At 44.5% G+C, this 15,610-nt stretch overlaps 1 protein-coding gene across 1 annotated transcript in view; it reads left to right on the top strand.

Annotated features, from left to right (window-relative positions):
- Positions 1-15,610, top strand: part of LOC311245940 (uncharacterized protein) — a gene marked incomplete at its 3' end in the record, with an annotated part of 90,264 nt that overhangs the window by 51,283 nt on the left and 23,371 nt on the right. Inside the window, exons 11-12 of the mRNA XM_084335965.1 lie at positions 6,494-6,597; positions 7,661-8,098. Of these exons, the coding sequence (XP_084192091.1) occupies positions 6,494-6,597; positions 7,661-8,098 (542 nt within the window). The remainder of the gene's footprint in view (positions 1-6,493; positions 6,598-7,660; positions 8,099-15,610) is intronic.

Here is a 15,610-nt window from a genome sequence, read left to right as displayed (position 1 = left end):
GCGACAAGACAGCAAGAAGGGTATAACTCTATCAGCTGAGTAACAATGTTCATCAAAGTGTTGCGTGTTACAGTGTAACAACTTCTCCAGAGAGAGACAAGAAGATAGATACCAGTTTCCTCTCTGTGCGTTCAGTAGAAAGCTATCTGGCTGCACGTTAGCCTAGCTTAGCACAATGAATTAATCTCTCTCTCTCTCTCTCTCTCTCTCTCTCTCTCTCTAGTCTCTTCTCTCTCCCTCTCTCTCTCTCTCTCCCTCTCTCCCTCTCTCTCTCTCTCTCTCTCTCTCTCTCTCTAGTCTCTTCTCTCTCTCTCTCTCTCTCTCTCTCTCTCTCTCTCTCTCTCGCTCTCCCCCCCCCTCTATCTATAGTCTCTAGAGAGCAGCTCCTCCACCAGACACCATTATCCACCAGAGCACAACAGAACATGACCATCTGCTACAAGTAACTCAGGGTGCATTTAGCTTTTTGGTCAATGGAACTTTCTCCATCTGGTTCACCAAGTGAAATCATATTGCACACCCGCTGCATCTATTGCATAACCTGAGCCACCAGATGGTCTGTTGCACACAAACTGTTTGCAATAGGACTGGCACTTCAAGAGAAATACTTGGCAGAGTTTCTTTCCCCCGTAGCCGCCTGTAGTTTCTCAAAGGACTCTGATTGGTCTGAACCACTGTGGTTTGGGGCACACGCGCATAACTTGAAGCCTGAGACAAGATGGATTCCTGTGTGATCTTGTGAAGCCAGCTGCCATGTAAGGTTACCTATTGCCCACCTGGCGGTCCTCGTTGGGGAGGATCCTCTCGTTGAATTTCCCTTCATTAGAGGTTAAGCCAGTGGCTATTGTTCCATTGTGGGCTTGTGATGTGATTTTGGGCTCTACAAATTAACGTGTCTATAGTGGGAGGTCTCAGAAGATACAGCCACACACACAACAGGCAATGACACTTTGTTGTCACTTATGAGTGGCTTCTTGATTTCTGTCTGTTTGCAAGATGTTCTTCTCAGCCTTAGGACAGAGAACCTGTTTGTTGTCTCATCTGCGTCCTGTGTTTGCCTCTGATCGCGATGTGCTGTTGGTTAGTGGGTTGTGAGTCACATCCTCCAGTCCTGTACAGGAGGAGGCCTCACCCTGGAAGCAGAGGAAGCTTTTGAATGTAAACTAATGTATGAATGTCAACAAATTTACGGGACCAGTGATCGGTTGCCAGATTACCATTGGCAAACATTGGCTTAACGGTAAGCCTTAACCTGTGCTAGCACAGGGTTCCTGTGCAGTGTACTGGATTAGGACGTTTCTTCCATGTTGCGATAACTTCTCTATCCTGTTTAAATGTGTTTGGGGGAAATGTCCAGGCTGTAAAGTAAGTAGTACAGTTCCTCCCCAGCTATTTGTATGGAATTATTTATTTCATAGTCATTCTCCTTCATACTTTTCTACCAGTAGGGCCATGCAATAGGTATTCAATTATATTCAAAGTGGTCTTAAAAAAGTCTTAAATTTAACTTGTTGGAACCAGCAGGAACCCTGTAGCAGGTGATAAATCAATTGTCGCAGTTGCTGTCTGAACTAAAATGTTAACTAAATAACTGAATTGTAGTAAACTAGTTCCATTACTTGTTTGCCTACTAGCTAGTTGATATCCAAAATGGAGATTTTATATTTTGATGTGAGATTTTCAGTGTCAGTCTCTCATTCATTCCAGCTGTAATTCTATAATAATGTTTTCATTCAGTTTACATTTCATCACAATAAATAATAAAAACAGATGAATATAAAGGTAAGAAAACATTACACAATGGAAAATAGGCATCAATAAAAACACCATAAAAACTATAAAATACAGGCAAAACATGAATAAAAACATATGTACAATCAGTTAGTACCAGGAAAGTTAAAAATATTGGCCTAAAACTGTTTAAAAGCTGACCACAGGTCAGCAGAGAATCCGATTCCAAGAGGTTTCCAATGCAAAGTCAGTGTTGCTCAGCACCACATCAGACCTGCTGTGCAGTCTTCACTGTGGTCTGTTGGTGAGGTCAGTAGATCCAGGACACCAAGTCCTGGTCCAGCCGCATCACTTCTAAACAACCCTGACATCCACTCACCAAACAACCACTTACAGGACTTTATCACCGGTGACATTTATGGTACTGTGGTGGAAAGGGTGCACTCAGTCAAGTAGACTTGGTTATTACAGATTTATTAACTCAAACAGAGTATCGAAATACAACTTTGTCAAGAGTTAGGCTGGATGACTCCACGGGTTATAGGCAACATACCCCGAAGGAGATCCTCGATGAACATTTGGTAACACAATTTATACATACAGATGGGGCGGGGCCCGGTGTTTGTAGGGTTACATGACGGCAGGATATACAGTAGGTAGGGTGGGGACGGGGTGGTGACATATGGCTTTGTGACCGCTGGATAGGTGTTGTGAGTTGGAGATGGGACTGAACATAGGGAGGGAAAGGTGGGGACGCAGTATTGTAGTGGGGAACACAAAAGGAGTTATTACATGAACCCAGGATGTGTAGATAACAGCCTGATCACAGAGATATGATGTTGGGGAGGGAAGAGAGAGGATGTTGAGGAGGAAAGAGAGAGGATGTTGGGAGGGGAGAGAGAGGATGTTGGGGAGGGAAGAGAGAGGATGTTGAGGAGGAAAGAGAGAGGATGTTGGGAGGGGAGAGAGAGGATGTTGGGAGGGGAGAGAGGATGTTGGGGAGGGAAGAGAGAGGATGTTGAGGAGGGAAGAGAGAGGATGTTGGGGAGGGAAGAGAGGATGTTGGAGAGAGATGATGTTGGGGAGGGGAGAGAGAGGATGTTGGGGAGGGAAGAGAGAGGATGTTGAGGAGGGAAGAGAGATGATGTTGGGGAGGGAAGAGAGAGGATGTTGGGGAGGGAAGAGAGGATGTTGGGGAGGCAAGAGAGAGGATGTTGGGGAGGGAAGAGAGAGGATGTTGGGGAGGGAAGAGAGAGGATGTTGGGGAGGGAAGAGAGAGGATGTTGGGGAGGGAAGAGAGAGGATGTTGAGGAGGGAAGAGAGAGGATGTTGGGGAGGGGAGAGAGAGGATGTTGGGGAGGGAAGAGGATGTTGAGGAGGGAAGAGAGAGGATGTTGGGGAGGGAAGAGAGAGGATGTTGAGGAGGGAAGAGAGAGGATGTTGGGGAGGGAAGAGAGAGGATGTTGGGGAGGGAAGAGAGAGGATGTTGGGAGGGGAGAGAGAGGATGTTGAGGAGGGGAGAGAGGATGTTGGGGAGGGAAGAGGGGGATACAAATACTACAGTACTCATCATTGTATGCTGTATGATCAAATTGAGTGGTACTCTCTGGTAGAGAGACATGACTTGCACTGGCACCTGTTTTTGTATAAAGCCATTATTAATTATCTTCCACCCTCACATCACTTCATTACTGGACTGGAACTCTGGACCTTATCATACTTGCTCTGGTGATTGGTTTGGTTTGGTTTGCATTTGCACTGAATCAGGAAAATGTTTTAATCGGTCAGTTTAAATCTATAATAGCCAAACATTTCATCTACAGTCGGTAGTTGTTTTAATTGAATTGATTGAATGAATATTGATAACCCTTTGATATCCTGAGTCAGACAAAAATAGTTATTTAATTTCATGGAAGCAGAGAACAGAGCACGGAGAATCACAAGATTAGCAGCCACCGCTAACAAATGCTTGGTCATCTCTTCCCTTTTCATTCTCTGCTTCCATGCAATGTAATAAGTGCTGTCTGACTCTGCATGTAAACATTTTACTAATATACAATATGAATTAAGCCACAATGCACCCCTTGACCTAACGTTTGCACTGTGGTTAATCATATTGTACATTGATAAGATTTTGATATGCTGAGTCAGACAGCAATTATTGGCTCACACAGCATAAAGTTTATAGATACCATAATACAGTATTATATTTATTCTGTGTTTTACACTGTGGCTTTATTCATATTGTATACATTCGGTTTCCCTGATGCTAATGGCAGGGTTGAGGAGTAATGGATAGATTAAAAGAAATAGTAATCTGCTACAGAGATTTAAAAAGGTACAGTAATCAGATTAGTGCTATATTAGAAATAATAGGGGATTACTAAAAATAATAACAATAATACATAAAATTTTCAGATTATGGACTGAAACATAATTTTTATATGAACTGAAGTTATGATTAGAGAAGCACTTTGCCGATATTCAACCTTAATCCTACGGTTCTGTTGCGAGGAGCACATGTGATAATCAGACATGTAACTCACCAATGTGTTCTGTGTCTCAGCTCAGCCGCATCGGCACCCAGAGAAGTTCCTTCCACGTGTAGACAGGCCCTAAACCTAGTCTCTGCACCCAGCGCGGTCCTTCCACGTGTAGACAGGCCCTAAACCTAGTCTCTGCACCCAGCGCGGTCCTTCCACGTGTAGACAGGCCCTAAACCTAGTCTCTGCACCCAGCGCGGTCCTTCCACGTGTAGACAGGCCCTACACCTAGTCTCTGCACCCAGCGCGGTCCTTCCACGTGTAGACAGGCCCTAAACCTAGTCTCTGCACCCAGCGCGGTCCTTCCACGTGTAGACAGGCCCTAAACCTAGTCTCTGCACCCAGCGCGGTCCTTCCACGTGTAGACAGGCCCTAAACCTAGTCTCTGCACCCAGCGCGGTCCTTCCACGTGTAGACAGGCCCTAAACCTAGTCTCTGCAGCCAGCGCGGTCCTTCCACGTGTAGACAGGCCCTAAACCTAGTCTCTGCACTCCATATCGACACAATGCAGCCAGCGCGGTCCTTCCACGTGTAGACAGGCCCTAAACCTAGTCTCTGCACTCCATATCTACACAATGCACCCAGCGTGGTCCTTCCACGTTGTTGGATTCTCGTGTTTATCAGCCAGTAATATCTCTGTTTTCCGTGATGTCTGCGTTGTGTTGTTTATACCTTACTCCTCATACTGGCTGGCACACTCTATCTCCCCGGTAATGCATCCGACTCAGAAGAAAACGACACACTGGAAACGTGATACCTTTCCGTCAAACGTTATGTTTATTCCATAAACATATCCTCAAGATGGAACAGTTCTGAAAGTCTTTGAAAAGTCTATAGAATTCCTTAATTCTACCGGTCTCTCCTGCTATCAGTTTGATAATGGTTGAGGCCTAGTGGTTAGCCAAAAGCCTTCCCTGTCCACCACCCTCCAGCTATTGCAGTCTCTCTGTCAATGTGTCTACGCGTCAGCTTCGTTTCCTAGTCTGAGTCAAACCGGAAGAACTCCCAACTATAAGGTATAGTATGGTTGGATTATCCAATGGGGGGTCCGGGAGAGGGGGGTACGAGCTGGAGCATATGTGTATTTGTATATCCTATTGTGTGTTGTCATGTTTGTTTATGTGTTTGTTTAAAAAATAATAAAAAAAATAAAATACAAAAAAAAAAAGGTATAGTCCCGCAACGGCTGATAGCCCATAGCAACCTCTAACGTCCTTTCTCTATCTCTTCCCCATAGCAACGGTTTCTCCCCTCCCTAGCTGACCAGCTATCTCTGTTGATATTAACACCTCTGCCGATGACCTTGGCTCTATCTCTCGCAGGGCCTGTCTGTGGCTCTCCCACCGTCTAGCTGAGTGAAGACACACACTGGCTGTCTCCTCATTTAAGATCTATAGCTCTGTCAGAGTAGATGTCTGCTGTCATCTACAGATATTTACATTATGTACACATCTGAAAAACAAGTGCTATTCTTTCAACGTGTAGACAGGCCCTAAACCTAGTCTCTGCACTCCCTATCTACACAATGCAGCCAGCGTGGTCCCACTGCTCCCTGCCATTAGAGGACACACAGAAAACTCCACCTGTTATTACTGCCACTTTGTGGAAAGCGTGATAGGGATCTGTAACCTACCTCATTACAGAATAAATTAAGAACCTCTAGGTGGTGGTATACACATGAGAAGAGTCGATCGCTCCTAAACATGTTGTAGAAGATCATCTTCTACACATGGCATCAGGCCACAAGGAACAGGATTTGTCAGAGTACACTGCTCTACGTATCTCTATGTCCAGTATCAATATTGGGCCAATACTATCGCTACAGATGGTCTTTTCCTATCTACTTGCAGCGTTACCATTGTGTATCTCTATGCCAGCAGTGTTGTTTTCAGAAACAGATATTTGTGTTACATAAATATGATAAATTCCACAAGTATGAATTTCAGAGGGTATATTAAATAATTACACTGATAAAACACTAATAACACTGCTTTTTCTTTCTTTCTTTCTTTCTCTCTTTCTTTCTTTCTTTCTTTCTTTCTTTCTTTCTTTCTTTCTTTCTTTCTTTCTTTCTTTCTTTCTTTCTTTCTTTCTTTCTTTCTTTCTTTCTTTCTTTCTTTCTTTCTTTCTTTCTTTCTTTCTTTCTTTCTTTCTTATTTGTCTCTTTGTCTGTGCCACTTTCTGTCAACCTCTCTCTCTCTCTCTCTCCTTCTGTGCAGGCACATCCGTATCCATACAGGAGAGAGACCTTACAAGTGTGATGAGTGTGGGAAGAGCTTTACAGTCAAGTCCACTCTCGACTGCCATGTGAAGACTCACACAGGTCAGCTTTGTGTCTTACAGTACCGCTGCACCCTGGTGGGGTTGCTGCTCAACACGTTCACTTCTCACTTCTCTTAACAATAATAAATTACTTATTATTCCCTGGGAATAGTAATTAGTTACTCCACTCATTGGTATTTTGTCCCTCTCAGATACGACGCAGACTGGCACAGCATCGCCCCATTATTTCCAGTGGCTTGCACCACACAACCACAGCTGTTACAAATGATCAATCCTTCTCGCTATTTTTCATCCGCATCATTTCACTGAGCTGCAATCAACACAACGATGTCCTCTGAGAAAATAATTTTAAGATATTTTCAAGCACATTAACTACAAACGAAATACGAACGTGTGAAACTGACTGATGAGAGTTTTCGGATATTTGTGAGACTGTGTGCAAAATAACTAATTTTTTTTCTGCCAACTTTTTGTGTAGGAGTTTAGGGCTTGTACTTTGAGCCAATGACATTATTTGCAGTGGTGTACTGTCGAGCTTACAAAACAAAGACACAGCAAAGGCATACATATAGACACAACAAATAAGAATAAACAATAGAAATCAGTTAAGACAGTTACAAGCCGACACACAGTTGTTCGGAGATCATACATTTAAATGCAGCAAGAGAAGGAAGAACCTTCAGCTTCAGAGTCAGTTGGAGGGCATTCCATGCTGTTGAAAGCAGCAAAGGAAAAAGCAGTTTTTCCTGGTTCAAAGCAAACCAGAGGAGCCCTAAGAACCAATCATTATTACTATGATTAATATTATTATTATTAATTACAGACGTGATTGATGAGATATACCCTTTAAAATGGGGAATGCAGAGAAAGTTACAGTAAGCCATTAGAGACACCAGAGGTGAATCATACACCTCTTCTCTGCCTGTGTAATGACACTGTTTTCCTCGCCGGTCAGAAACTGTGTTCCTTGTCCTCACAGGTCATTCCACTGTTCAACTGACAGTATTAATTTTCCTTGCAGGTCAGAAACTGTTAAACTGACAGTGTTCCTTGTCCTCAATGTTCATGAACTGTTCAACTGACAGTGTTCCTTGTCCTCGCAGGTCAGAAACTGTTCAACTGCCACATGTGCAACACATCTTTCTCCACCAAAGGCAGCCTGAAGGTCCACATGAGTCTCCACACCGGCTCCAAGCCCTTCAAATGCCCCTTCTGCGAGCTCCGCTTCCGCACGTCCGCCCGCCACAAAACCCACATCCAGTGCCACTACCGGCCCAACAGCAACGGACGCAAGTCCAAACGGGGAGCCTCCTCGGCGGGCCGGGTCAGCCAGGGTACGGACCTGGAGCAGGACCAGGGCCAAGACCTGGGACAGCAACAGGCGTGTCCAGAGGTCCTGCACCCTGTGACTCTGCTCCAGGCCACCGGCTCAGACACCAACATCTACCTCCCTGCTAACCAGGTTCTGTCGGGTCAGTTTGACCAGAACCTGCTTCAACAAGGTCTGGTCGGACAGGCTATCCTGCCTGCCACCATGTCAGGTAAGAAGAACAGAGTGGGGCACACACACACACACACACACACACACACACACACACACACACACACACACACACTGCATCATCATCATCACACACACACACACATATGCTGCATCATCATCACACACACACACACACACAATGCATCAGCATCACACACACACACATATGCTGCATCATCACAATCATATGCACGCACACACACAGACACACACACACACACACACACCTGTAATCGGTGGAGAGTCTTATGTTTTGAGGTGTTTTTTAAATGCTGCAAGGTTTTAGTCATGTTGTTTAGCTAATCTTCATCTGTGGCCAAGCATCTTCAGGGCTGCTATGAAGCTGAGCGGTTAATGAAAAAGTAATGTTTACTGCTGTAGAAGAAAAGGAACCTTCTACAGGCTCAGAGATGTTGTAGAGGAACCTTCTACAGGCTCAGAGAGGTTGTAGAGGAACCTTCTACAGGCTCAGAGAGGTTGAAGAGGAACCTTCTACAGGCTCAGAGATGTTGAAAAGGAACCTTCTACAGGCTCAGAGATGTTGAAGAGGAACCTTCTACAGGCTCAGAGATGTTGAAGAGGAACCTTCTACAGGCTCAGAGAGGTTGTAGAGGAACCTTCTACAGGCTCAGAGAGGTTGAAGAGGAACCTTCTACAGGCTCAGAGAGGTTGTAGAGGAACCTTCTACAGGCTCAGAGAGGTTGTAGAGGAACCTTCTACAGGCTCAGAGAGGTTGAAGAGGAACCTTCTACAGGCTCAGAGAGGTTGTAGAGGAACCTTCTACAGGCTCAGAGAGGTTGAAGAGGAACCTTCTACAGGCTCAGAGATGTTGAAGAGGAACCTTCTACAGGCTCAGAGATGTTGAAGAGGAACCTTCTACAGGCTCAGAGAAGTTATACCTCAAATGCCTGAGGTCACCTCATGAGGGCGCTACAACAGAGACAAAGGCAACACTGGACTGAGTTTAAACTTCAAGGGAAGTTAGCTTGTCTCTCTGCTGCAGACCATTCTGTCTCCCACGCAGTGTTTAAACATGTAGCTAGAGATCATGATCATCTTCACAATAAAAGCAAGACTACAGGTTTTACCAACCAAGCTCAATCTTTCCATCTGGCTTCCTGGCAGTCATGCTCCTCACTGTATACCTCGTGGTCAGGAACAAATAGATGAAACCATGTCTCACATCTCAAATGGTTGCCATGTATACGAGGGGCTTTACATCTGTAGTCACGACAAAATAGTGCATTTGATTTCAAAAGATATCACTTGAATTTTTTTCTTCCATAAACACTGTTTAGATGGCTCTCTAAGAAATGGGTGTGGAGGAGACTATACTGAACATACCATAATAATAATAATAATAATAATAATAATAATAATAATAATAATAATAATAATAATAATAATAATAATAATAATAATAATAATAATAATAATAATAATAATAATAATAATAATACACTTTATTTGTCTAGCACCTTTCATACAAGAATTGCAGCTCAAAGTGCTTCACAGCACAAAATAATGGTACCCAATGCCAATGGTACCCAATTTGACTCTTTGAACCTCCCTCTCAGGGTGCAGTTACCTCTCTCAGGGCGCAATTCAGGCCTGGGTCCCCCACAGAGTTTAAAACCTGACAGTCTTTCGTTCTGCCTGATAATCATAATCAACTTTATTTATATAGCACATTTACAACAGTTGTGACTGTACCAAAGTGCTTAAAACACAAAAAAGCATAGAGCAGGGACTTCCGGTATGAGAGCAGACGGGTAACACACGTGCGGTAGAGCTCCTGGTCAAATGAGCGAAAAAACGGATAAAAAAGGACCCGAAAAGTGATTAAAAATGAAAATGCACACGAGAAGTAAGGAAGAGACAACGATTGTGAAGGAAAGAGAAATGGAGAACACACGAGAAGAGGAGAATTTGAAGAAACAGAGTCCCCGAAGCGAAGCCGAGAAGAGACAGGCGGAAGAAGGGGGAGGTCCCGCTGAGGCAGACACGGGAATGCCAGGATGGGCCGTGGTCATGCAGGCCGGGATATTGGAGAACATAACAGCGGCGATAAAACTGAACACGGACACGATAAGGAATGATATTGGGAAGTTACGGGAGGAATTGAGGAAGGAACAGGAGGACTTCAGAGGTGAAATGAATACAGAACTCAAAAGGGTGGATGAGAAGATGGCGGAACAGGACAGAAACGTGACCGAGTTACAGACTAGAACGGCGCAAGCGGAGGAATGGAACACAGAGATACACGAGGTATTAACGTGTGATTCAAAAACAAGAACAGATGGAGACAAAGATATCGGACATGGAGGGGAGGTCACGGAGAAATAACATCAGAATATGGGGATTGAAAGAAGGAGTCGAAGGGGAATCGGTGACCCAATATGTAGAAAAGCTTATCAAAGAGCAATTGAAGGAGACGGGACTGGAAAAAATGGAGATTCAGAGGGCCCACAGGGCGTTGGCTCCGAGACCGAAACCGGACAGACCTCCGAGAGCGGTGATTATTAACTTTCTGAGATTTGAGATTAAGGAATTGATACTCAGAACCGCGTGGACCAAGAAGATAGAAATCGAAGGGAAAAGACTATCGTTTGATCACGATTACTCGACAGCGGTAGCAATAACACGCAGGTCCTACGCGGGACTGAAGAGAATAATGAAAGAAAACGGAATGAGATTCCAATCACCCATGACCTCGCTAAGGATTCACTGGAAGCAAGGGACGATGACGTACGCGACGGCGCGGGAGGCGGCGCAGGAGATGAGACGACGGGGGATGCAGATGGCGGAGGACGGAGAAGGAAGGAGACAGGAGGACCAGACGCGGAGCCTGCAGCAGAGATTGGAGGGGGCACGCAGATGGACCAGAGTAGGAGACCGAAACCAGGGAGAGGAGGGAGGAGAGAGGAGAAGGCCGAGGTGAGACGTGACAGACCGAGGGCGGAGACGGACGAGGAGGCCAGAGACGGAGAAGGAGTGGAGAGGAGGCGGGAGGAGGCGAACGGATGAGTACACGCACAAGAGATTGAAAAAACTATCCAAATAGAGACAAAATATAGAAACTGAAATAACATATGCATAAACACACCAGGTGGTCCCAGGTAGAGGCAGGATATAGGAATGAACATAACGTATACATGGACACATAATACACATGCTGATGGAGGAAATAAATGGAAATATAACTAGGTATGATAGACGGGACACAGAACATACTGAAACAAATACATAGACACACGCTGCGAGTAACACAGTTGGAAGGGATTAAGGGGATAAATGGACATCACATAGAAAATAGAGGGGAGGAAAAGAAAGTAAAAAGGGGTACACAGGAGACACCACACACGGGTTTGGGAGGAAGGAGGGACATTGGAACATATGAGACACATTGAGAGGGACCTAGGATATGAGGGTCTTTGGTCAGAATGAAGGACAGAGCGCTTTTGACCAGGAGCTCGACAGCAAAAAAAACAGTAAGAAAGCTGGACAAATATGACGAGCGGTTGGGGGTAAAGGCTTCAAACCCCCAAGCCGTCAGGAGGAGGCCTCTCACTAGGAGAGCAATTACTCCTCACCCACCAGCAGGGGACACAGGGACCCCCCGAACGCCTTGGGAGCACTTTATGTAAAGTTTATGTTTTTTATTTATGTTAATCATTATATGTATTCGGTGAAGAGAGCGGAGGCTCCAACCGGAGGGGGGAATGAATGTGACATGGGGGGGACCGACAGACGAAAGAAGAAGAAAGATGACAATGGTTAAAGGTATAAAAATGATGTCGTTAAACGTTAATGGAATGAATAATGCGATAAAGAGGGGCAAAGTGATGTTGAAATGTAAAAAAAGTGAGATGGAAGTGATTTTTCTGCAGGAGACACATTTGGTAGCACAGGATCATGAGAAACTGAAGAGATTTGGATATGAAAATGCATACTATAGTTCCTTTAAACGGAACCCGAGGAGGGGACTAATCACGTTAATCAAAAACACAGTCAAATTTGAATTGATCAAGGAAGTAAGAGACAAGGAGGGAAGGTTTGTTCTGGTGAAGGGGAAAATGGAGGGCCAAATGGTTACGTTAGTGAATGTTTATGCACCCCCAGAGAGTGAGAGGGATTTATATGAGACCATTTTTGATATGATAGTGATGGAACTAGAAGGGATATTGATATGCGCGGGAGATTTTAATGTAGTACTGAATCACGACCTAGACACCACGAGTACTAGAAAAGGACGAGCACCCATCAGTAGATATATGAATATTCAGATGATGGAAATGGGAATTACAGATGTTTGGAGGGGGATGCACGCCATGGACAGGGAATACACACATTACTCACACCCACACGTGACATATGCGAGAATAGACTATTTTTTGATGACGACGGGGGACAGTTACAGGGTACGGGAGAGCAGAATAGGAGTAGCGGACATATCGGATCACAGTGCCATATATCTGACAGTAGATCTAGAAGGGAGACGGAGGAACACGATCTGGAGACTAAATGTAGGAATACTAAATAACAAGGGGGTGGTGAGTCAGATCAAGGAGGAGATAGCCAGGTATAAGGAGGAAAATGACAACGGGATGGTAGACCCGAACATTCTATGGGACACACTGAAGGTGGTGATAAGGGGGAAATTGATGGAGAAGACAGCAATGCTGAAGAAGCCAGAAAGGAGACATATCACAATCTGATAGGGAAGCTGAAGGATCTAGAGGGGAGACACCAGATATCAAAAGAACAGGGAACGCTCTGAGAAATCAAAGAAGTAAAGGCCAGGATAAATAGGGAATTATTGACGGAAATAGAAAAGAAAGCGAGGTTCATGAAACAAACGTACTATGAAGGGGGACCAAAAGCGACCAGACTGTTGGCTAGGAGAATTAGGACGCAACAGAAGTTGAACACGATACACACAATAAGGGATACAAAGACTAATGAAATATTGAGAGACCCAGCGGAAATAGAGAGGACATTTAGAGAATACTATGAGAAACTATACACACAGCCAAAAGCAGCGGGAGAAGAGGAAATAGAAGCATATCTGGAGAAGCTAGAGCTACCATCGATAGGGAAAGAACAGAATGAAGAATTAAATAAAATAATTACGGAACGAGAACTGGAAGAGGCAATTAGTAGAGCTAAAAACAACAAGTCTCCGGGGAGGGACGGATTCCCATCGGAATTCTACAAGACATTTAGAACTGAATTAGCACCCATGTTAGGGGCGGCGTTCAGACACACGATGGAAGAGGGAAAAATGCCCCCCTTGTGGAAGGAAGCCATAATCACCACGATACCGAAGGAAGGAAAGGATAGAGAATTATGTAGTAGTTTCAGACCTGTGTCCATACTCAACGTGGATTACAAGATGTATACATCGATAATATCAAAGAGATTTGAGACGTTTATGCCAGACATTATAGATGAAGATCAAACTGGATTTATTAAAGGGAGACAGACACAGGACAACGTGAGAAAGACATTACACATAGTAGAGGAGATACAAAAACAAGGAGGTAGCGCGGTACTGATTAGCCTAGATGCAGAAAAAGCATTCGACAGTGTGAGCTGGACATTTTTATATAAAACATTGATGAGGTTCGGACTGAACGGGAGGGCGATGAAGATGATCAAGGCGCTATATCAAGAACCGACAGCGAGGGTTAAGGTGAATGGCAGCTTGACAGATAGAATCAGATTAGAGAGGGCTACCAGACAGGGATGTTGTCTCTCACCGACGCTCTTCGCCGTTTTCATAGAACCACTGGCACAACTGATCAGACAGACCGAGGACATTAAGGGAGTAAGGATAAAGGGAACGGAATATAAACTAGGCCTATTTGCGGATGACGTGATAGTATACATGAGGCAACCAGACAAGAGCTTCCCGGCACTGATGGATCTACTGAAGGAATATGGCCACTACTCAGGTTACAAACTAAACGTGACAAAGACACAGACCTTAGCATGGAACTATACCCCAACGACGGAAATTAGGGAACAGTACGGGATAAGATGGGACATGGACAAGATTAAATACTTAGGGGTGAACATCACGAGAGGGGTGGAGAAACTATATGAGGCGAACTATACACAGATAAATCAGAACATCAAGAGAGACTTAGAGAGATGGACAGTAATGCCCTTGGACTTCAATTCAAGAATAGAGGTCATTAAGATGAACATACTATCAAGGTTACTGTACCTATTCCAGTCACTACCAATACAAATACCACAGAATCAATTCAGGGAGTGGGACAGACTGATATCGAGGTTCATATGGGCGGGGAGAAGACCACGGGTCAGATATAAAACACTACAACTACCAAAGGAAGAGGGAGGGATGGCAGTACCCAGCCTACAAGATTATTACTATGCAGCACAACTGAGAGCAGTGACGTGCTGGTGTAACGACAGATATGAGGCAAGATGGAAAGACATTGAAAAAGAAGGGGAGGGATACAAGGTACAAGCTCTGGTGGGAGATAGGGAACTATTTAAAGAAAAAGAGGGACTATTAGATCCAATCACCAAATACACCTTGACCATATGGAACAGAGTAATAAAAACACACAAATTGGAGAAACACTCAGGGGTCCTGAGATGGGTAGCACATGACAAGAGATTCAAACCAGGGAGGTTAGACCATGGGTTCAGAAGGTGGGAGAGGGGGGGGGGGGGGGGGCAACAGCGATATGCAAAATGATAGAGAAGGGGGAAATGCAGACACTACAAAAATTAAAGGAGAAATTTGGACTAGAAAACAGGGACCACTTCAGATATCTACAGGTTAGAGACTACTACAACAAAGAAATAAGGGGGGCCAAAGACGAAGAACAGAATGGAATAATAAAGATGATAGTATGGGCATACGAAGGGGGGCAAGGAAGAGTAATATCAGCAATATACCAGGCTATAATGAACAGCAAGGGACACACGACCGATTACATAAGGGAGAAATGGGAGAGAGAGCTAGAGATAGAAATAACAGGGAAGGAATGGGGGAACATATGCGAGGTACAACATTCAACAACAGGATCGAGGATATGGAAAGAGTTTGGATGGAAAAACATAATCAGATTCTTTATAACCCCAGAACTGAACACAAAGAGCTTGCTGGAGGATGTGTGGGAAGGAGGGGGCAAATCACACACACATATTCTGGGGATGTCAGAAGCTGAAGGGGTATTGGGAGGAGATAGGGGAGGCAATGATCAGAATACTAGGATACGGATTACCACAAACAGGACTGGTGCTTTACTTAGGAGACCTGACACACGAGGGAATACAAGGGGGGGACAAATATTTAATAAAGATAATGTTGATAGCGGCCAGAAAAGCAATAACGAGACTGTGGTACAAGGAAGACCCACCGACAATAGCACAATGGGTAGGAATAGTGGAAGAGATACAGGATATGGAGAGGATAACACACATGCTGAGGTTACAGGAAGAGAAATTTGGGGAAAGATGGGGAAAGTGG

Source organism: Notolepis coatsorum, assembly GCF_963971535.1.
Source record: "Notolepis coatsorum genome assembly, chromosome: 19".
NCBI classification, from domain to species: Eukaryota; Metazoa; Chordata; class Actinopteri; order Aulopiformes; family Paralepididae; genus Notolepis; species Notolepis coatsorum.
The sequence above is the reverse complement of the archived record's forward strand: the minus strand, read 5'-3'. Positions and strand labels throughout refer to the sequence as shown.